The 24319-nt window shown below is 35.4% G+C and overlaps 2 protein-coding genes across 3 annotated transcripts in view; both read left to right on the top strand.

Moving 5' to 3' along the window:
- Positions 1-8970, top strand: part of LOC111868421 — a 12135-nt gene extending 3165 nt beyond the window's left edge. The window contains exons 2-7 of one of the 2 annotated variants that reach the window (XM_023859032.2): positions 1691-1830; positions 3047-3118; positions 5238-5331; positions 5504-5619; positions 6376-7488; positions 8449-8970. In XM_023859032.2, the coding sequence (XP_023714800.1) occupies positions 1691-1830; positions 3047-3118; positions 5238-5331; positions 5504-5619; positions 6376-7488; positions 8449-8686 (1773 nt within the window). In that variant the 3' untranslated portion in view covers positions 8687-8970. The remainder of the gene's footprint in view (positions 1-1690; positions 1831-3046; positions 3119-5237; positions 5332-5503; positions 5620-6375; positions 7489-8448) is intronic. The other variant, XM_033753058.1, reaches the window with a different exon arrangement.
- A 180-nt stretch (positions 8971-9150) lies between these two features.
- LOC111868444 (ubiquitin carboxyl-terminal hydrolase 6-like) lies at positions 9151-23521 on the top strand. Its single transcript, XM_023859072.2, has 7 exons — positions 9151-9468; positions 10270-10461; positions 14517-14675; positions 18638-18704; positions 19733-19841; positions 21850-21991; positions 23028-23521. Exons 1-7 carry the CDS (start codon positions 9290-9292, stop codon positions 23086-23088), a joined length of 909 nt encoding a protein of 302 aa, XP_023714840.1. The 5' UTR covers positions 9151-9289; the 3' UTR covers positions 23089-23521.
- The last annotated feature ends 798 nt before the right edge of the window (positions 23522-24319 follow it).

The following is a 24319-nucleotide window of genomic DNA, read 5'->3' as shown; positions in this document are numbered from 1 at the left end:
TATTTTAATTATGGTATTATTGCATGTGGCATAATCCTGTCTTGCTTGTTTTGTTTTGTATCTTGTAACACACATGTATGTATATGTATTTGACTTGTTTTATTATCCCTTGGCTTGTTAAAGCCAAGTGGGATTAATAACGTGAGTAAGTTATTCTTAATGTATGTTTATTTTTATTAGATTCTTTTACCTTACATTATTATTTATGTTTATTGATTGATGTATATGATTTTGATCTTGTATATGCATATTGATATCTGTATTCAAAGGACAATTTCCACATCCTGGTTTTTTTTAACTTGTAGGGATATATATGGAAAATAAATGGACATTTAAACATTTGAAGTAACATGAGCTACACACTTGATTTGCAGGCAAGCCAGGTTGTGTACTGTGGCTGAGGGTGGTCTTTTAGAAAAGGTGTTGTAAGTTCTGCAACAAAAACTTCATGTAAATACTTGTTCACTTACTTTTAACTTTCTAACATTCTGGGAATGATAAATCAATAACCATTTAGAATAAAACCTATGTTTCTATGACATTTCTGACTGGGTATACTTATACCTCAGGTATATGCTCCTGAACTTGAGTCATTAAATTGTGTAACACTCCATATAAATGACCAAAAGAAAAGACTGTATGGTTGATTTGCCCTGCACTGTGCTCATGATTTGAGATGATTCAAGAGCTGAAATGACTGCCATATCAACTGAAGTAATATTTAATTTTGTGAGTATATGTTGATATCTCACATTTTGAAGAAGTGCAGATTTGCTTGGCTAAAATTGTCCAAAAATATCTTTTCACATTTAATTATATTTTAACAGAATTTAAATTCATGTACAGAAGCAGCACCCATGGCTCATATTAGAATCTCTTATACTAATTTAATCTGGAATAATTTGGCTCATTGAATTTTCAAAGTTTTGTTGCCCTCTTCTCACAATCACACACACACAAAAATTCACATTAAACTATCAACATTAATGTCTGACTTTTAGTTCTGAGTAAAAAATGCCCATATTCCAGCTGACATTTTCCATATCTTCCATTTGTAGCTAAGTCTGTTATACCAACATGCATGCATGAAGTTTTAATATCTTCAGTTTGAAGATTTACATCTTCTTGGATGTGATGCCATGTAGTTTGGTAGATGCTGTTGTTTCAGAGGAACCTGCTACTTTTAGCTGCAGAGTAGAAGAGTACCCCCCAGAGTATAGTAATCATCATAATCACTACTATAAGAACTTCAAACCTCACATCTTCAATCTGGATTAGGAAATGTTAGGATGATGCCAAATAAATTTTGTTTCATTTTCAATAGTTCTTTTGTATTTTGTTCTGCTGAAATACAGTTTTATGGCCACCAGTCTCGGTTCATATATGGCCAACTGAGCTCTGGTAGAATGAATGTTCAAGAAAATTAATGTCATCATGAATCAGGAAACAGTATGTTATATAACTGTCACACATGTCACTGGCTAAGTAAACGTGCAACCATCATACGCAAGCAGTTTAATAAAGCATCTCTATGAACCTTGGTATCTGAAACCACTTCACTGCTTACAGTTTTCTTGAATGGATTTTAGATTTTTTGTAAATGTGTACTTTCTTTCAGTAAACATTAAAAATGAATGAGGAAAGTGTTTTCAGTCTAACTTTGATTAATGCAAAGTTTAATTCTTAACAGAGAAAATTTTTTACACATGGAAAGCAATATCGCAGTGATAAAAAGTACTGGGTCCAGGAATCAAACACAGAAGATGTATTTGATGAACTAGTTGCATTATCAAAGCAAGACAATAGAAGTGCACTTCAAAACACATCTAGGTATGGCATATTATCCCATTATATTAATTTTAGAGTTACTGCAGATGAAAATACTGTGTAGTTATAGTAGTTAGGAATAGCACATATTCAGTTTCCACCTGTTCCAGTATGAATTCACTCATGCTAATTGCCATTCCCTGTGTAGCTTCTCTATTGCAAACCACAACATTCAGGTAAAGGTTGAAGGTAAAGCTTTCCATGCAATAGGTATTGGAGGCCTGTGGGGTTGTGAGACATTGAGGCTCCTACATTTTTCTAGACAGTTGGCTCATTGGTGATGAGGTTGTCAGCCACATGCTGGCTGCCCTTTACCCCCCAGGAAGATTCCTGGTACCCGTTTTTCAGAGTTTAACATATTACAGTCTTGGCAGCCCATCTACCTATGCTGGCAAGACATTTAAATACCAACATCCCAACTTACTACATCGAAATGGATATTAAGTGTTTTGGGCCTGCCAGCATGTATAATGAAAGTGAAAGATATTTACAACATCAGTTAAATCATATGATACAAAGTTAAAGGTAAACCTATCCACTACTTAAGTAAGCAGCATGCCATGAAGATGTATGGGGAGTGGAGGTTATCTCCTCCATTCATTCTTAACCTTAACATTATACAAAGATGAGTGATCAGCTTCATATCTCGACCACTTTACATCCACGGAAAGTGTTCTGCTACCCAGTGGATAGGAGGCTGGATGGGCTTGAGCCATCCTATACACTGGAGAAGAGAAAAATCTCTTATCCCAGCCAGGAATCAAATTCCTATTTTTTCTGGCCTACTTACTGTACTGCTAATTCGTAACACACTGTATGTTAAATAAAACCTTTGATGACCCTATATGTTTTGGCTTATGTTTGCCATCATCAGGGGTGTTTCATCATACTAGGAATATGTATTAAAAAGTTGGTACACTAATTTTTAAAATGGATGAAAAACAGCTATAATTAAAATATAAGAACCACACAAAAATTTTACAGCCCTTAAAACTTTTACGAGTTTTTTTTTTATTTTTTGCTATAACTTGTGGTTGGGAGTGTTCTTTTAACCATTTATATACTATGTAAGAAGACTGGTAAGGGGCATGACAAGCTTTGTTTGAAGAACGTTTTTAGTTATAAAATGTTCACTGGCCAATGAATTTCTGACATTCTTTATCAATTACTGATCACAGTTGTGACGATTTTGAAATAACTATCTTCTTATGCTGTACAGGGTCACAGTTTATGACACTATCACATCTGGAGAAGAGGATTTTCTTGATAACTCAAAGTGGATACCCAATAGGTAGGACTATATCAAGTTTACCTTATAAATATACAGGTTTTGCAATTTGTTTGAATACCATATGCAACTATGTTCAGGTCTGGGGTAGCAGTTCACCTTCTTGTGGCTGCTTATGCTGTACCTACAATCTGAAAAAGTTATTTACCAATTCACCACTTTCCTGCATCAGATGTAATATTTAGACGGCAGATAGCTTTCTGTCTCTCTACAGGCTTGCAACTAGTGTGAAGATATATTTTTGTACTGTGAGAAGGAAAACTTTCAAAGAATGAAACATGGCTAAGTTGCAGGCATAACTTATAGATCAGCCACTTTCCTGATTAAGCATTCTGTATATTTCACCATATATTTTGTGGTACTCTAGATAGAATTTTAGAATCTGCACAGGTGATGCTTTAACAGTAATAGGAAGGATGTCATTGTAGAGGAATGACACTGCAAATTCTTTCCAAAGATCTCAAGTTAAAAATTATCCAAATCTAATGCATATTTTATGTAACAGCTTTCACAATGTCTGAAGTTAATAAAATTTTCTCAACCTTTGGCTGTGTCAGATGGTTAAAATTACCAAAGTTTCAAGGACCATCTCGGTCTCCATCATTAGGGTCTGATGTGACGTAGGATCCAGACTGTCCCATCTATACCCAACATCTGGCCCATGATTGAAACTGAATATGCGCTAATGAGGAATGGTGGGCAGAATCATAAGTTTGCTTGACTTGGTCTTGTCTTTGGATTGAAGTGTCTTGATATTGTTTTATCACATCTAACACTCCTTAGATCCAGAATTTGTCAGATGACAGTAGGATGGAATAAGCAATGAAGTACATAAAAATACAAAATATGCTATGAGCGCAACAAAACTCTATGATTATGATATAGCTACAGGGTTTGTCCGAAAAGTAATGTCAGTTATTTTATTGTGAAGTGACTATATGTCGCAGCACTCTCAGACCGGTTGGGATCGGTGGAGGGGGAAGTCAGCTTATGAACCCGCGGTCGCTTAGTCGTCTCCGAACTTCCTGAGAGTGACGAAAGGCTTTTCCGTGAAACTCGTTTTTGTCTCCCGTGCAAGCCGCAATGCAGCGCTCCTTGGAACAAAGGATTGCCATCATGTTTTGTGTGAAACTTGGCAAGTCTGCAGTGGAAACTTTTCCCATGATAAAGACGGCCTTCGGTGATGATTGTTTGTCGGAATGTCAGGTCTACCGGTGGCACAGGGCCTTTTTAGAAGGCCGTGAAGAGGTCGACGATGAAGCCCGCGCTGGACGGCCATCAACAAGCACCACCGACGAAAATGTGAGTTTGTACTACATGGTACAACCATCAACGCCAAATTCTACATGGAAGTGCTAAAGAGACTCAAACGAAGTGTTTGTCTCATCCGGCCCGACATCGCGGACGATTGGAAACTTCACCATGACAATGCGCCAGCCCACACCGCCTTCCTCGTGACCCGCTTCCTGACCAATTCAAAGGTGCCAACGGTTCCCCAGCCGCCCTACAGTCCTGACGTGGCTCCCCAGACTTCTTTTTGTTTCCGCGCTTGAAAACTCTCATGAAAGGACATCATTTTGGGACAGTTGGCGAAGTCAAAGAGGCTTGCACCAAGGCTCTAAAGGACATTCCGGAGGAGGCCTACCATGACGCCTTCGATGCCTAGAAATCTCGCTGGAATCGATGTATCGACGCAGAAGAAGCCTATTTTGAAGCCTTTTAATGTGTTGCACCGATCTAATCCATAAAAGTTTTTTAATCGACTCACTGACATTACTTTTCGGACAAACCCTGTATATAAGATAGATTTTTTAAAAATATTATAATTTGCTTCTAAAGATTAAGTATTCATCAACAGAATACAAGGAATCTTTATTTAAGAATATTTCTAATACCACTCTAAATGGCTCCTTTTTTTTCGTAAAGCTCACATAAGGTAAATTATTAAAAATTTTGATACCAGCATAAATTGCATTTTTTTTGAAGCAAGTAAAGTGCACTTAATGCTGGTATCAAAATTTATAATAATTTACAAAGTCCTCTGAACATTATGAACAAAGAATAGAGATTAATGCTCAAGTACCTTCATGTAAATGTTACTTTAATTTATTATTGTTAATAGAAATAAAAGGAGGAAAACTGCAGAATTCTGGAATGGACTGAGGAAGAACACTAGGAATGAAAAGCAAGAGAATATAAATATTTCTCTATACAAGGTATGCAAAAGTACAGTTCCTACTATTATAGTACCAGGAGTTAGAAAATGTGAGAATATTTTTATAAAATTATTTGAACTTCAGAAGCAGCATGTAAATTAAAATTTTGTGCATACACTTTTATATTATGACCAGAATTTTGCTCTGTATTTGTACTGCTCTGTATACATAGAGGAAGTTCTTCAAGACTAAAACTTCTCAGTTGGATGGTGATTTCCATTCTAAATTTGGATCATATAGCAGAGAGGCCGTCTCCCACCAGTCATCAAGGACATCAGAACACTCCAGGTAAATATTACAAATGTAGGTAATGGCCAAATAAAGTGATTTGGTTGTATTGTTCTTTTCCCCAACCTCTAGATCAACATAAAAATGATATAGGATTTGTCACAAAAATAACAGTGGGCCTAAGTTATCATACAAGCATTTAGGGTATATGAAATAACAGGATTACAAAATCTGTAATATCATAACAAAATTTGATTTTAGGGGATAACATTAAGTCATGCGAGAACTATTTGTAGATCACACACTTGAAAATAAAGTAAAAGTGTAATTAAAAGTAGAGAATGACAGTAATAATTATAAAAGGCTAAAAATTGTATTACTTCTATATGAATTCAAAGCCAATATTTATATCACTATCGTTTGTGTAATTCTCTGTTGAATAACAGCACCTTTTTATGAGAGGTTTCTTGTTTTCTTATCGTTTGAAGAGGTATTTAAATTTTCTCAATTGATCTTATATTCTCATGCAGAAAATTCATTCTTCCTATAACTGTTGGAATATATATGGGCTTACTTATCTCGACTATTAATAGTCTTTACAGCAAAACATTACTTTAAAGAGATAATTAAAAAGAATAGTGATTACGTTAAAAAGGGTGCAGGTCAGGTAACTGCAAGTGTGTCTGATGTACATTTGTAAGGTATCTGACTTGAATTTTGATATGGAGACAAGCTGACTTATTTATGTTATAATTTATGTATATATATATATATATATCTGTGTGTGGTAATTCATGTTCTTTTATCATTTGACAGTGGGCGTTTGAAACATTACAAACCAAGATTTCACTATCCTATGATTATATCAGATGCTTCTTCAGATGAGGATGATACCTTATGTGAGGAGAAATTTGATAAGAGAAGAAGTTATCATTTCACCATATATGATCCAGAATGTGAACTGGCCAATCAGATGCACAGAAAAATATTTCGAAATCGCAAGCAGATACAGAACAGTTATTCACAGAAGAATGATCACATGAAGTCAAATTCACCAAAGAAGCAGTGTGTGAAACGTCCACTTGACAACGTAAAAAAAAATAATTTACAATTACGTAGGATCACATCCAGGCATTCTGTAAAATATTCACTTCCATTCCAGAAACATAACTCACAGTCACATAGGATCACTTCTGTGAAGGAAGGAAATCATACTCACACATTACAAAGTAACACGCAAGAACAAACATTGTGTGTGAAAAATAAAGTTCTTACTGAAAGGATAACCCAGACTGACACACCACAAAAAGCAAATCAAGGAAGGACCTCTTTCATGAAAGATAGCAGTGTCTCGCCAGAAATGACATATGTTAGGAAACTAGAAATTCAGAATCAGAAAAGAGAGATTGAGTACCTTAGAGCCATTCTTGAGGATGATGTGTCAACTACAGATTTAAATTCATTGTGTACTTATAAAGAAAATGATGTTGAAGTACAATTATTATTAAATATGAATCAATTGCCTACAGGAAAAGATAAAGAGATTGAAAGTCGAGAAGTTCTGTTACTTTTGCCATCTAATGAAGACCCTGTACTTCCCTTCTTTCCAACAGAAGAGAAGAGTAGTTCCGAAATAATTTGCGCTACAACACCTCCAGCTGTTGATTTAACTTTGTTACGTTCATCCCCAGAGATAAGAAAAACATCAACACCAGTGAGCTCACAAGATACTGGAATAAATTTTTCCATATCTCCTATAATGTATTCAAGAAGACTTGGCAAGACTTCATCAGTATCAGCATATCAATTTGAAATACATAGAAAGAATTCACATAGTTTACCATCACCGGCAGTAGAGAATATTCAAAGTGACAAGTACAAGAAACCATTAAGAGAGAAAAAGAAAATGAAGAATTCTGCTGAAATGGGGTGAGGTTATATGTATTCCTATAAAATTATTCACAGATATTTGATGTATTTAGGAACTGGATCCATGGATCCATCTGTATTTAGCAATATAGTTATAAGTTAACTACGCGGCCAAAAATTGATCCATTTTAATTATATATTCAGCCACCTGATGATGTTCAACCATGACCAAAACATGTAGTGTTCAATATAATAAACTGATAGACTTATTGATACATTCAGTTCAATCACTTATTATATACTATAACAGAATCAACATGTTCTGTGACGCAAAAGAAAAACATAAATTTGTGTATGCAACAGGATGCATAGCTTAAAAATAATCTGAATTAGATTTTGATGCTTCTAGTATTTCAGTTTGAATCTAGATCCCCCTTTTTTCTTTGCTTTTAATGTTATTCGTTATGTATATCCACGGAATCTTTGTGAAAATATTCCAGTCTTGATGTTAGTTTAATTCTCGAGTGGTTATGCCATACAAATGTGGGCAATATTGTCCACTTCCACATAACATAACCACCAAAGAATCGAACTAATCTCAACAGTTAACCACTGTGAAAGCATAAAATCCAGTAATTTGACTCTAACTGGTGCTCAGAATGGCTGACACAAGATAGAATACGCTTTTTTTCTGAAATGTTTAGAATGTGCCATCAATTTTGAAATGCAGTACTGCATAGACCCTAAGATAACTGATATCTTTATGCATTCTGTATGCAAACAAAAGCCAGAACAGAAGATCTTATGCAACACTTTCCCCAGAAATGGAGGCGCAGTTGTATGTTCCTAGTAAGACCAGTTATATTCCCTTGTTTAGAAATTTGATTCATTAAAGTGTAGCCTAGTAGGAAATATCATCATCCTGGCCAGGTGCTGCCTGTTAATATGTTATGGGCTATGCTGTTTCCTCTGTTTCCCGTATTGGATATTTATCAGTGTTTATTTTTGCATTCTTTTCAGGTTTCCAAATCCTATAGGAACCAACAAGTGCTGGATGAATTCCTCATTACAAGTTGTTTTTGGAATGAAACCATTTATAGAAGACCTAGTCAACGTTTTTGAAAAATCCAATATTGTAGAATCAAAAGGGAAATATTCATCACTGTTGGAAACATTTATTGAAGTAGTAAAAGCAAGACAAACAAGAAACCAGTCACAACTTAACAAAAACTTGGAGTATGCTCATGCTCACTTGTAGTAGTTACTATATTGTTGGTTCTACATATGTATTAGACATATTAAGTTTAATACATATCGTTTTAACAAGTGATATGTGTGAGAGAGAGTATGAAGGAAGGATGTCAGTTACTTAACTGTGTGTTGACCGAGCTTATTCTCCAAATATTTTAATTAGCCAAGTTAAAATGAAAAATATTTTATGGTGGAGGGAGCAGGAAATTGTAAAGTATATTTTTATAATGTGATAAGAAGGCTTCATTTGTGTTACATTCATTGAAAATCTATAGCTAATAAGAGGGCAAACCTGGCAGAACTTTTATGCTCTGCATACATTTACAAATATATTAAATTGTTATTTCACTTGATATATTATGTGTTCTAAATATATTTCACTGTTTTGAAATCAGATTCAAATGACCATGCCTGTCTAAGTTAAAAGCTGATCTAGCAATACTGCTATGATTTTATTTACATATATATATATATTTTTTTTCCCCCCCCCAGATTTCTGGATAAGACACTAGGAGTTCTCAACGAACACTTTACTACTCACAGTCAGGAAGATGCAGTTGAATTTCTCACCGAGTTTCTCACTGCTTTACGCGAAGAATTTTATCGACTAATGTGCAGTAATGAAGTATATGTTGCACTTAAAGACAGCTGTCGACAAGAACAGAACAGCAATAATGCAAGTGACATGAACACTTGTCCAAAAGGTGAAAGCAGCATGCACATCCAACTGCAAAATCCTGTCAGTGAGAATATCATTTTCAAGCTAAAGGAGATCCAGTCATGCATGATGTAAGTACACAATAAAACTTGTTTTGTTCTTACAGAATTCTGTTCCATCAAGACTGGCTCTTCTAATTAACTGCACCATAATAAAACTGTGCATTAATTTCTTTTTCTTTTCCCTATGTAAGCTGCATATCCAGCCTATTTTAACATTGATTTCACTATCCTGTTCCTGTAGCAATCACTAAGTTCCTTGTTTTTTAATGTACTGCATTCCCAAATTACTATGTCGCACAGAGGTCAAAATTTCCTTAACACTGTTTTCAAACATTTCTTCCCTCAAAGAGACCACATCTGAAAAACATTCGTAATTGGCAAAATTATTATTAGACTTAAAAGGATTCTGACAATGGCATTTGCTGTACAGGACTATAATGTTTATTTTGGACTCTATCCATCGTCTGGTATATATATAAGACAAAAAACCACAACGTTTCGGAGACTGGATCTATCTCAGTTCTCATGTGGATTGGGCAAGATAGACCTACTCAGTTGGGCCTGTTAGATAGAGCTAGTCTCAATCACTGCCCAACTGAGTAGGTCTATCTTGCCCCATCCACCTGAGGATGGAGACAGATCCAGTTTCCAAAATGTTGTGGTTTTTTGTTTCATATATACCAGATGATGGATAGAGTCCAAAATAAACCTTATAGTTCTGTAAAAAATTATTATTTTACATATCACAATATTTAGTGCTGTGGAAATTAATTGGGACAATAATCTTGAAATTAATAATAGAAAATTCTTTTGCATTTATTCATTTTGAGTGTCCAACTAAATACAATAAAAATTATGTATTGTTCTCAGGTGCTCCAAACAAGAAAGCAAAGAGACAGAGCACTTGACCCTAATTGTAAATATTCCTTCAGAAACACTCAGAGAAATCACACTGCAAGAAGCGCTGGAAAGTTGCATGATGACTGAAATAAGAGAACTAAAATGTGCGCAATGTGAGAGTGAGCAATGCAGAGTAAAGACTGTGTTCACTCTTCTTCCAAGGTAGCATGTGCTCCAGTTATAATTAAAGATATGACAGTTGCTTTCAATCCATATGCCAGTAAAATGGTGACAATGTAAGATAACAAAGTTGAATATTCCACATAGGTACGACCTGGAAAATTGGTCATGTGTAAATGATGAGATAAAAGTTTTTAATAGGAAATTAGTGAAATGTACCAAAGGTTTTAAGCATGTTACTTTATTACACCATGATTTAAATAGAGCTCTCTTTACAAGGCGTGGACTCCATCTTAATAAAATGGGGAAGAACATACTGGTTAGGAATATTGCCTTAATTTGTACTAAAATCTTTTACAGAGATGCAAAACCAATCTATTTGCCTTGGAAGGCAATCAATAATGACCATGATAATGAGCTTAAGATTTTTTTTGGCATAAAAGATTGTACTCTTGATAATGTTATGTTAGAAATAAGTAAACCGCAAACTCTCAAGCCACAACGTAAATCAAATAGGCAAAGAAAATTTCCACTAGATAGATACGATGATTTTTTTATGGTAGAAGAAAAACAGTGTAACAACCATACTGAAGTCTTAAAGAAAAATGGCTTCTCAGTTTATCACCGAAACATTTGTGGCCTTGCAAATAAGACTAGTGAAATTTATGCCCATCTATATCCTGAACTTCCGCAAGTGCTTTGTTTCACAGAACATCATCTAAATTATTCACAAATTGAAAATGTGGCCATAGCCAATTACAACTTAGGAACTAGTTACTGTAGAAAGTCTTTTATTAAGGGAGGTGTATGTATATATTTACACAACTCTCTAGATTACGAACCTGTCAGCATTAATGAACTATGTATAGACAAAGCCATGGAGGTGTGCGCTGTTAAATGTAAATTTTTATCTAGTACATTCTGTATTCTAGCCTTTTATAGGTCCCCGTCTAGTAATTTTTCATTATTCATTACCCAGTTAGAAGCTGTCATCAACAAAATTTATAAACCAAATTTATTAATGATAGTCTGTGGTGACTTTAATATAAATTATCTAGAAGATAATAAAATGAAGCAACAATTAAATTACATACTGCAGTCTTTTAACTTAAGTAGCGTGGTTTAACTAAGTTTGAAAACTATTTGATCTCTCCAGTATTTAATGGTCTATCTGATCATGACGGGGAACCTTTGTTTGTACATCAAAAAGAGATCAGTAGGGAAAGGACAAACCTTAATTTCAAAATTATCCGGACATTTAACAACTGTTCCCTAGATGATTTCAAACTAAGTTTAAGGTTTGAGACTTGGGAAACTGTATTTAATGCTGAGGACAATAATATAGATAGTGTGTTTAATAATTTTGTAGATGTATATTTGCGGATATTTAATGCTTGTTTTTCCCAAAAGAAAATTTACGAACATTTTTCCTCCAAACAATGGTTAAGCACTAAAATAAAAACTTCCTGCAGAAGGAAAAGAGAATTATATCTTTTGGCAAAATTTCATGACAATGAAAATCTAAAGCAGTATTATAAATCATACTGCAAGATTTTAACTAAGGTAATAAATGAGGCAAAAAGACTTAGCAATGAGGACAAAATTACCAACTCTAATAATGTTGCCAAAACCACTTGGAACATTATAAGGGCAGAACTGGGTAAAGATTGTTCAAAGGGTAAAATCTGCAATACAGTCCAAATCAACTCAAGTAATTTTAATAATTATTTTTTAAACGTTGCTGATAATATTACTCAAAAAATTTCTAGCCAATTTACCTCTGATACTGATTCAAATAACAAATACAAATATTATTTGAACCTGGCTGCTAAGGGCCCTTTTCCTAAAATCATTTTCAATAACATAACAACGAAGGAAATTGAAAAAGTTATCTCTTCTTTACCTTCCAAAAACTCTTCTGGATACAATGAGATTTCATTGAAGATACTAAAAATAAGTGCCCCATACATTTCTTCCCCGTTATGTTGTATATTAAATAAGGCAGTATCAGCTGGTAAATTTCCCTTACGCGTGAAATATTCGATTGTTAGCCCTCTATATAAGAAGGGAAATAGAGAAGATTGTTCTAATTATAGACCAATCTCCTTGTTGATATCATTTTCCAAGGTGTTTAAAAAAATTATCTTTAGAAGATTACTAACACATACCTCTGTGCTAATGATATCTTGGCTAGTGAACAATTTGGATTTTGTCCTAACCTTTCCACCGAGACTGCTTCATATACTCTATTAAATAAAATATTAACAGCCATCAATAATAAAAATAAAGTAGGCGGAATTTTTTCTGATTTGGAGAAAGCTTTCGACTGTGTAAACCATGAAGTGCTTCTATATAAACTTGAGTTTTATGGTATGGTATAATATCGGTATCAGAAGGTGAAAGTTAGAAATGGGCCTAATGATAAAAGTGAATCTGACTGGGGTCTGGTCAAACAGGGTGTTCCTCAGGGGTCCATTCTGGGACCTTTACTGTTTTTACTATATATTAATGACCTACCCATATTTATTAAATATATGAACGCCAATGCAAATCCCCAAACAAATTTATTTGCCGGCGATACTAGTGTAATCGTCAGTAATCCAAACAATACAGTACTGGACAGTAACCTGAAATTAGTCTTTAATAGTGTGGCGAAGTGGTTTAAGGCAAAATTACTCTCATTAAATGTGGATAAATCTTATTGTATGAAATTCAGCCTTAAACATGCAAACAACTTTGAAACTCAAGTCACATACAACAATAAAATTATTCCCTATACTACTGAATTAAAGTTTTTGGGGTTGGTATTACATAATAATATGTCTTGGAAGTCTCATATTGAAAATTTGGCTGTTAAACTCACTAAAGCTTGTTATGGTGCAAGAGTAATTAGACCTTTTGTATCATTGAACTCCCTTAAGATGATTTATCATGCGTATTTTCATTCAGTTATGTCATACGGATTGATTTTTTGGGGAACCTCTTCACATAGCTCAATTATTTTTAAACTTCAAAAGCGAATGGTTAGAATACTAATGAAGGCAAGACCTAGGGATTCCTGCAGAAAATTCTTTAAAATATTAAATATATTACCTCTGGCCTCACAGTACATATTCTCCTTGGCTCTGTTTGTGATTGCAAATAAAACTTGGTTCAGACAAAATTCTGAGATTCATAGTTTCAATAATTCCAATTTGTTCCAACAAATGACTCATCTAGCAATGTTTCATAAAAGTCCTGCTTATGCAGGTGTCAAGATTTATAATCATCTTCCAGATAATATTAAAGTATTGGCATGTGACATTAAAAGTTTTAATAGAGCATTAAAAAAATATTTATATGAGCATTCTTTTTATACTGTTGATCAGTATCTTATATTTTGCATTCCAACCTGGACTCCTCATAATTAAATTATGTTACCAGTGGCCGAAATATAAGGATACAATTTGAAACTTGTCTAGGAACATGAGATAGTAGCAAAAACAACATCTGGCTGGGCTTTCATGTTTTTGAGACTGATTAAATGAAGGTCTTTTATACTCTAAACAGCCACAACCATCACTTTTGAACAAACAGGCTGATTTTATTAAAATCAGTGTGATTGTCAGGCCACTGGTAGATATCCCACCATCACATATATTTATTAATTTCCTTCATAAAAAAAAATGGCAGATGCATGAACTTTTGGGATGGGGGTTGATATTAGCACCACTTCATGTAGAGTTCTAAAATGATGTATGCTAACAGGTCTTTTAGAGATATGCCACTTTTTTTAAAGAAATTTTTGTAGTATATAAAACAACATGGCAGCTGCATGATATTTATGTTTAGCTTTCGGTTTCTATGGCAATAAGTAATGAACAGTTGGCACTAAGGAATTTAAAATTTAATGGGGAAGAGAGACCATGAACATACCTCCAAATCCTATATGACGTATTTGACATCTAAGGTTCTTATGATAGTGACTACAAAGATTACCCTTACATGGGATGTGAGACAATTAGTAAGGGAAACGTGTTTCGAAATTGAGTGAAATCAGAACAAGTTATTACTATAAACAGCTCTTTGGTAATATATCCTTATTTTTTATTCTTTAGGTTCTTAGTGCTACATGTGAACCGGTTTGAAATGCAAAATAATGTTATTAAGAAACTGTGTAAGTACTTGAAGATACCTATAACCCTGACAGTGAGAAATGTGATTAGTGAATCTGAAATGATGATGCCTCGGCAGTGGATGTCAGCTAATAATAAAAGGTATGTAAAACATTCATAAACTATATTGTAATATATGTAACAACAAATATTTTTATCTTATTTTACAGGAAATATAACTAGCTAAAATTACATATTGAATACTGTTTATGCATTTCTTGTAAAAAAGTAAAGCTATCCCTGTAACAGGCCACAGAGGCCCATAGGGTTGTGAGATGTCAAACATGCCACATTTTCTAGACAACTGGCTCACAAATGGCAGTAGCATTGTCAGGCTTACGCACCAGCTGCTCTTTACCCCCAGGAAGATTCCTCGTACTCATTTCTGTGAGAGGCCAAGTTGACCTCAGGGCCATGGTGCAGCTGGAAGGATTAGGTCACTTGAAAAATCCAATGACCTAATCAGGAATTGAACCCACAGCCTTCTAGCTTGCAGCATAGTGCCTCAACCAACTATGCTACCATATGCCCCCTGCATTCCTTGTACAAAGTGCAAGTAATTTGAATATTATGCCTGTCCGTTCTTCTGTCAAATTTTCAGTTTTAAACCATGGCAGAAAGTACATAATAAACTATCTAAGTCGAATGTATATATTTTTTGTCTGTAAGCGATGTATGCTATTATTTTCATTACAAATAGCTTATAGGTTAGTCAGAGGAAATGTGGGATCCCAAGAGTTCAATAAAATGTAAATGTGTCATCATTATCATCTTCTCTTATGACTGTCCATATATCAAGTCCCACACTTGACACAGACTGTATGCCACTCTAACTGCCTCTTATATTTACGTAGTTATATAATCAAAGAAACTGATCAAGTTGGTTGCATAGTAACGCATATTATTTTGACTCAGGAGGTGCCTGGTCCAAATCTTGGCTAGGACACTGGCTATATTGATAGTTATCAGGATAGTACCACAAATTAGGCCACAACTGCTTCCATTCACATCCTTTCCAATTCATTATTCACAAATCTCCATACCATTTGACACTACTGACAGCATTGTTAAAATAACTGCTAAATAAATAGAACATGAAGAGTTATATCCTCTGAGATATAATGCCATGTAGTCCTATTAAAGTCAATCGACATTTCGGAGGAAAATGTCGCCTCCATCTTCATGCTCGAAGAAGAAGCCAAGCAAAAATCCAGCTGAGAGAGGTAGTGTGTAATTGACGTTCAACAGACTACAAAGTGTTACATCCCTGATGATAGAGCTCTTCATAGCCACCATTGTGTAAGAACTGAAAATGGTATAAACTTTGGAAGAGAATGTGTTGTTTTTCCAGTGGCAACTCCTTTGTAACAGCAGGCATCCTGGACCCTACCATCCTAAACTTGTCCCCATCGTAAGAGCTGGAATCCATGATCAAGTAAGTTGTGTGTATTTACTCACATCATTTTCTCTGCTCCAAAAGTAGTAAAAATTGGTATAGTATTTAAAAGAAAAAGGACTTGAGAATTTATTAATTTTCCTTCCTCAATTTTACACTTTCCTACTTATCAGCAATATACATACCAATTTTGTTCAATAATAAATATTATTTATAGTACATGATTGATGTGAGAAACCTATTAAAATCTTTGTTCATATTGGATTACTGTTACATTGTCTTCAGTGGGAATGTATACTAATTGCTACCATCCAGCGTTAGATTCAACAACTAAAAATTCTAAACTCATCGACCCATCTGTCCCTAAGGACATAAGTATCAGTTTCAGAATAGAAACGTCAGCAATCATTCCACTGCAACCATCTAACTGATTAAGAAATATTAAAGCATGTTTTGTGCTTTATAAGTATACATGTTGTGCTATAGTTATTTCTCAGCTTATTATGCATTATGTGCAGTTACAGCATCACAAACAAAAGTTGATGTAAATAATTTGCATGAAATGTTATCATATCACTGTTTCCTTGCTTTAATATTTATTGGCTTTTCATTATACTCCTGTAATGGAACATGCATGCAGCTCAACTAGCCAGAACCAATACCATTACTCTGAAGTTACCTGCAAGTCCTGTAGTACCACAATTTAAAATCTTCTATTTTCTCTCTCAGTAGAAAAATTGGTTTTCAATCTGGGAGACAGTTGGTGAACCAATTTATGACAGCTATTCAGAAAGTAATGTCCGTTTATTTTTAGCAACTAATGTAGGATTGGCAGAGAGCTCGAACATGGAAGGTAGCATCATATGACTCATTGCCTTGTAAACCATCACATAATTGGTGAAGTAGTGTTTGTTCTTGTCTCTAAAGAGTGAATTATGATGTGTCATGTGTTTTATAATTTCACCAGCTCCGAAATTCGCACTTATCTGCTTCCTTCATGCCGAAAACATAAGTGCTGTGGAATTATGAATTATGCGTGGTTTGTTGCCAAAATGTAACAAGTGAAGAAACTGTAAGACAGTGGTGTAGAATATTCATGACAAAGAGTGAAGTGGTCGGCCATCTGTAGTGAGTGATGATCTTGTTCAATGTGTTCACCAACACATTTGTGAAAGATGGTGCTTCACAATTTCAGAACTTTCATATGATTTTCCACAAATGTCATGCATTGTTCTCTACAATATTATAACAGGTTAGGTTATCAGAAGTTTTGCACAAGATGAGTTCCAAAAATGCTCACAGGTGTGCACAAAATGCAGAGAATGGCTTTGGCTTTGACCTTATAGAGTGATACCACAAAGGTGGCAAAGAATTTCTTAGTCACATCATGGGAGTAGCAGGTAATGAGAACTGGGTTTCATTTGTGAATGTTGAAACGAAAGAGCAGTCAAAGCAGTGGATGCACACACTTTCACGAAACAATCCAAAAATGTTTAGACAAATGTTTTCCCTGATGCCAACTGTTTTCAGGAAGAGGAAAGGAGTGCTAATGGTGGAATTCATGCAAAGAGGGACTGCAATAATGTCACAGGTGTATTGCAAAACACTAAAAAAAACTACACAGATCCATTCAGAACAATAGGCATGGAATGCTGACATGGGGTTAAGTGCTCCTCTGTGACAATGCACGTCCACAAACAGCTGCTTACACTTGAGCACTGCTGGAGCATTTCAACTGGGAGTTGTTTGACCATCCTTCTTAAAGCCCTTTTCTTTCTGTGAGCAACTACCACCTGTTTACCTAGCTGAAGAATTGGTTGCGATCACAGCGCTTCAACAATAATGAGGAACTGATTGAAGGTGTCAAAACATGGCTGAGCTCACAGATGGGAAGTCTTCTTTAACACAAGTATACAAAAACTCATTTTCTGATGGAAGTGCTTCAGTTGCAGCAGTGACACTGAGAAGTAGCTTAAGTATGTACCATTCCCCCCACCCTGGTTGTTTTGTTAACAACTCACCAGAGATTCTGTTAAAAATTTTATGCCTTCATAGTCAGACCAAGGGAGAATTAAAGCTGGGGCAATTGCCTGGATTTTACTTTAATATAAATCACATTTTTTTTTACTCATACCCTTTCAAACTGCTCCTTCGTAGACATCTGCTAGGCTGCGCCATAGCCCAAGCGGTTAGTCGCTGGCTTCTAACCGCGGCAGCCCGGGTTCGATCCCGGGTCTGGTCAAGTGGGATTTGTGGTGGATGAAGTAGCGCTGGGGCAGGTTTTCTCCAAGTACTTCAGTTTCCCCTGAAAATCTTCATTCCACCAATTGCTCCGCAATCACCCTCACCTGGTACAATAGACCAGAAGTAGCCACAGTATAAGGGACTTAGTCCAAACCCACTAACAATAAAAAAAAAGACATCTGCTATATCTGGGAGTCTTTTAACAACTTTTTCCTGAAAATGTTCTGTCTTACCTAGTTAAATTTCCTGCTTCACATATGTCCAGGATTTAGCTGTGTTTTTGTTTAACATGAATATTAAAATATATAAGGCAAATAACTATCCAATAATATTAGCATAAAGTCACACACAGTGTAAAATAATTTACAGAATAATGTGAGAGTGGTTTATGATAACTACTGATAAATATGTTGTCCTTGTTTAGATTTTCTTGGCCAGAGGAGAGAGATACGGGTTCCTCTTCATCTCGAAGGAACAACGAAGATGAAAAAGTAAAACATTTAATTATTATAATTAATCAATAAGTACCCAGAGAAGCCTTGTTTACACCTCCCTTACTTTAAATTGTGCTAGTATAATGCTATGTAGGATGAGGAAAAATAAACTTGCCAATTTAAAGTAACATATAATTAGTTGCACTAAAATTCCCTTGGGTAATTAGCTGAGAAAATTTTAGGACATTTATTTGCCATGAAAGCTTCAAATCTAATATGGTTAGTTATCCACCGAAAATCCCCAGAGTTCTACAGAACATCAAAACAAGAACATAATATCGGTCTCAGAAAAGCCGTGATAGATTGGTCATTGCCATGTGATCTGTATTCAGCATCTTCAGTTGCAATGTATGCTATAACAGTCGACATAGCTGCTGAACATTTTTACAGATATATTTTGCAGTGCCATCTTCTAGGTGCACTTGTGAAGTGATATGTCATCAGAACCAGTTTTGTTGTCATTTCAATTAGAGTTCTGTTTTCCAGGAATCTAACCTAAATGTAATTGAAGTCAAGTTACATTCTAATTAAGGAAGTGATAATGTAAACAACTTAACTAAAATTTTCCTTCTGCTGGACCTGAAAATAATTCAGTTAGTGTTAATTTTTAATTCCATAACCTGTGGTGGGGAAGGAGGGCATTCTGGAACATTATGAAATTTCTCTTGATGGTCAATTAAGCGCCCTGATTGTGAATTTTCTTTATATCACCATTCACATTTACATTATGTGTTCTTCACATGACATGCATAAAATGAATGCATATAGGAGAGACTGTGTCTATTTTCCATCCTTATGTACAATTTGAGAGTTGCCAGACAGATTTGGATGTAATTTGATATTAGAGGCCCTTACAAGTAGTTGTAGGGTCATTTAGATTTTCATAAGTATCCTATCATAGAAGCATATTTTCATAAGAGAGTAAATGGAATAACAGAATAATCAGAATGTCACACTACAAAAGATGCATGCATATTGGAAACTCTGTGTACTACAATACAGATAGAATCTTGTTATTATTACAGTTTCAGCATACAGTGCAACTTAGTACAGAAGATCTAAATGCTATAAAGAATAAGCAAGAGTACACACTGCTAGCCATCATATCACACAAAGGTGATACTCCTAATTCTGGTACGTTCCGTAATGATTTATTAATAAGAAATTTACATATGTGACCCATGAAGTAAATTTACCACAAACTAAATATACATTTAATGGACAGTGTATAATTTTGATGTTGATGAGTTTAATCTAATTTCAAGTATTTCAAGAATTAACTATACACGTACGGTGTTAATAGGCAGTGTTGCGTACACAACACACACCGCGTAAGATACACCCGACCACAAGCCTACACAACTCTGTGCTGACGCCTCCCCCCATTGGGACGATTCACCAGGAAGGAGCCTGAATAATATTTTACTTGAACGTTTTTTAATTTTTTAACTTTAAATTTTAACGTTGACGACTCGGTTTTGAGGGTGGTCTTTTAGATGCAAGTGCTATACCTGCATTCAAGATACTGGGAAGTGTTGTGCTTTACACTCCGTTATATGTAATAGTTTCCACGAATAATTACATATTGTGGATGTTGAGCTGTGCCAGTGTTTTCATGGTTTGTTATAAGTGCCTCTGAAGATGGTTCCTTGGAACCGAAACATGTAAGGCAGATGAGATAATTAAGTGATCAAAATATATATTGTTGCACTTGACGGAAAATCTATTGACAATTAGTGATTGATAGTGTAACGGACCAAAATGAAACAATTCAAAATAGTTCTTACTTGTATTGTACCAATTAAAACACTAATTTACTCATTAGTACTCCCAGTTATGTAAATCTGAAAAAGTATTTCATTCTGTTGTTCCGCATTGTTCATACCGATCACAAAAGTTTTAATCACCTTGTATGCTGTTAAAGAAATAATTATATATTGAAGAGTGTGATCTGGGTTGTAACAGTATGTACATATTTCGGTGCAAGTCAAAACACATTTTTATATTGTTATATTTTAACTAATTAACGAACTGACTTCATGGAACAGAGTCCATCTTGAGAAACTAACAATCATTCAGCTGGTCAAGAAATTTCCCATCCATTATGGAAACTGAAGAGTCATAACCATGTTCACAACATTCTGTGTGATTCAGTCATTGTCACCATAGTGAGATCACCCCTCAGAATTAAGTAGTTAGTATTAGTGTTAGTATTAGAGGGGGTGGGTTTCCCCATGCGCTGCGACTAGTAGTCTATTGTACATCCCCCTTCTAATTTCTGCTGTTGCCATACCCTACTGGTACTGGTGCTTGCTATCAGCCCCGCTCAGCCAGCGAGTTCAGCCCCTCTACTGGCAAATGGTACCTGATACTTCCCCCATCTAACAGAGGCATTGGAAACTACTTGGGCAGGAAACTTTTTACCTAAGTTTGCTCAGAGGTCTCCTAGAGACATGAGGATCTTTTACGTGCCATAAATCTACGACACGGGACCCATGGCTTAAAGTCCCTCCCGCAGGACTTGTTCCCTGAATTTTTCCGCCCTTAAAAATTCCACGACCTCCGCCGGGTTTGAATCCGCGTACCTTGAGTCATGAGGTGGGAACGTTACCCCTAGACTATGGAGGCCGCTTCAGAATTCAGTAATTTCCTGTTAACCAGCAATGGGGTGTGCCAGTTACTTGAATCTGTTTGTTGCATGAGGAAAACTATACGAACCCAAATGATGTACACAGATTTCTGATACATCTACTATAATGTGACCAGAAATTCAACTAGCCTCTACTGTAAGAGTATCTACATGAGGAAAGATGACAGGCAGCACTGCTAGTGGTGGCAGGGAGAAATTCTGAATGGCAGTTAAACATGCATGCATCACAAATATGTTATAATAACTTTATAAAAATTATAAATGCTCTATTAAATCTTTGTTAGTTGGACGATAACTCTGGATGCTTGCATACCAGATAGCTTGGAGTTTATGTACAATGCTTATAAGAGCCAGGGAAGTGGAGGATGATATAAGAAATCTGTACAGTGGCATTTGAAATGATTCATGTATTTTAGTGCAGAATAACTTCATTATAAACAACAATAAAAGGAGAGTTTAAATAGTAAAAGGGCACAAATATGCTCTTTCTAGGTCATTATGAAGCAGATGTTTATAATCTGACAACCAGAAAATGGAATCATTACAATGATGAAATTGTAACCAGCAGAATGGAGGAGGAAGTAACCAGCTTCTCTCAACAAGAAAATGGTTATGCTTTCCTGTACATGTACAAGTAAGATGTTCAGATGATATTGTACTGTTTATTAGAGTCATTTTCACTGTTCATTTTTGTTGATTTTTCAGTATCACCCTTCCTAGTATTAGGCTTAGTTGGCATGTTATAGTTGTTAAAAGCATTTTTTTAGAAAATTTCTTATGATTTGGAATGTTGGCTTTCTAAGGAGGGGTTGGGGTTATAGCTTTCTACAGTATATATTTCAACATGTATAGAATGTGTTATTTTTAAGTGTATAAATTATGCCACTATTTGCTCTCTTCCTAGCCATGGGGGATGTAATCTGCTTTTCATCATACAAAACACATTTTAGCTTACATTAATCATTTCATTGGGTCTGCCTGTAGCCCATACTTCAGTGCCATCTGTCAGCCATGTTCTCACATGTCTTCAGATTAATCATCTATTTCTGTTAACTTTATCAGTTGTTTGATTATGTAGACAGAATGAGTTTAAAAATGAACTGTTTTTTCAATAAGGGCTCTTACAGAGAATTAGCTGTTACAACAAGATCTTCCTTTGCAACATCTATTTCTTTTGGAAGAACGAAATGATACGAAGAAAGCAGTCTTCTGGGATTTGGCACCATGTATATGTGGTGTTAACTGACGTTTCGGAGGAACGTATCGCCTCCATCTTCAGGGTTGAAGAAAAAATATAAGAAATCTGCAAGCGAAGAGACTTGCCGGTTCTCACGGTCTCTTCGCTTGCAGATTTCTTATATTTTTTCTTCTGAAGATGGAGGCAATACGTTCCTCCGAAACGTCAGTTAACACCACATATACACGGTGCCAAATCCCAGAAGACTGCTTTCTTCATAGTCACCGCCGTGAAAGCCTCAAATATTACAAACTAAATGATATGCTTTGTATAATATTCTTTATATGGCAGACACCATATATGCAATCCGTGGATCTTGGTCACTTGAAATATGGAACAGGACAGTCTGTGGTCTTTATGAATGATAAAATTACTTATAATATTTTTTATATTAACTTGTGTGCAAATAAATAAAATTATGTTCTAATTACAGGCCACTTTTCAGTCAGCTAGTAAATGAACAAATGATGTCAAGAAACTTTGAAAATGAATGAAGATGCATCCTGTATGTGGATTAAGGATTTATTTGCAATCATGCTGTTGTTATGGGTATTAAGATAGTATAAATCATTCTGAAATTTGTATCGTGCATCTTTGTGCATTAAAGGCTAATTTCCTACATACAATGATGTGATATACTGTATGGCACCATTTTAGTGTGTCCTTCATTCATTCCTCTCTGATGGGTTAAAAGAGAGTGATTCCTATTCTAGTGCACAAAATCCTTGTTTTATGAAAGGGGTCTGTTCCTCAAAATTTGTTTGTAGAGCAAAAATCTGTTAAATGGAAATGAATTTCCTATGAATTTAAAGACAATAGTTAGCAGAGGAGATACTTAAAAACAATGGATAATCTGAATACTGGTATCTAGTGAATTCTATATAAATTTACAATCTGTGAAGTAGGCATGCATGAAGTGCAATAAAATAAAACAAAGCTGTAATATAAAAGACAATTTTTGCATTATATGCATAACAATTGTTCTAGGAGTGGACATTGCCCTTCCTCTGGGTTCCCAAACTGTCCCCAGCCTCAACTACCAGCTTCTCACAGCAACAGCTCACAATGACTGAACTCAGCAGTTCATTAAGTGACTAACTCAGTCACTCACCAACCAGCCAACTCAGCTGAAGTCAACTGACTCTCACTGACCGCTAAATTGCTGCTGGGCCTTGCCAGCACAGTTATTCTTGGATCCGAGTCCCACTGGACTTATGACCATATTTTACTGTCTAACGGCTCTGAGAGCCATGTTAAGTGTGTCCCTTGTCACCACGGCATGGCACAACCTCAAGTTACGAATGGAGGAGATGGCCTCCAGATATGGAGGTTAGCTGCAGTCGTGGACAGCTGCCAAGGGGTGGCACTTCAGCTCGGAGGTTGGAAGTGGGGCTAACAACTACTTACAGTAAAAGAAAAGTAAAAAAAATAGGCTTGTTACGAAAAGTTACAAAGTACCTTGGAACTGGACGAATTCTATGGATAAACGACCTAAAACTAATGAAAATGGACACAAGATTTGGTACGTGGAATATAAGAAGTTTGTATACAGCGAATTCGCTCATGACAGTTGCAAAAAAAATAAATATAGATCAGATTTAGTGGCAGTACAGGAACCCTTGGGGTCCATTATATGTTGGGGATTTCACGTGTAGCTAAGCTTCTCAAAGAGGATTCTCCACAAATTGTTGGACAATAAGCAAAACTTGAATTCTGAGACAGATA

The sequence above is a fragment of the Cryptotermes secundus genome, unplaced genomic scaffold (assembly GCF_002891405.2).
Source record: "Cryptotermes secundus unplaced genomic scaffold, Csec_1.0 scaffold106, whole genome shotgun sequence".
Lineage (NCBI taxonomy): Eukaryota > Metazoa > Arthropoda > Insecta > Blattodea > Kalotermitidae > Cryptotermes > Cryptotermes secundus.
This window is presented reverse-complemented; position numbering and strand designations above follow the sequence as displayed.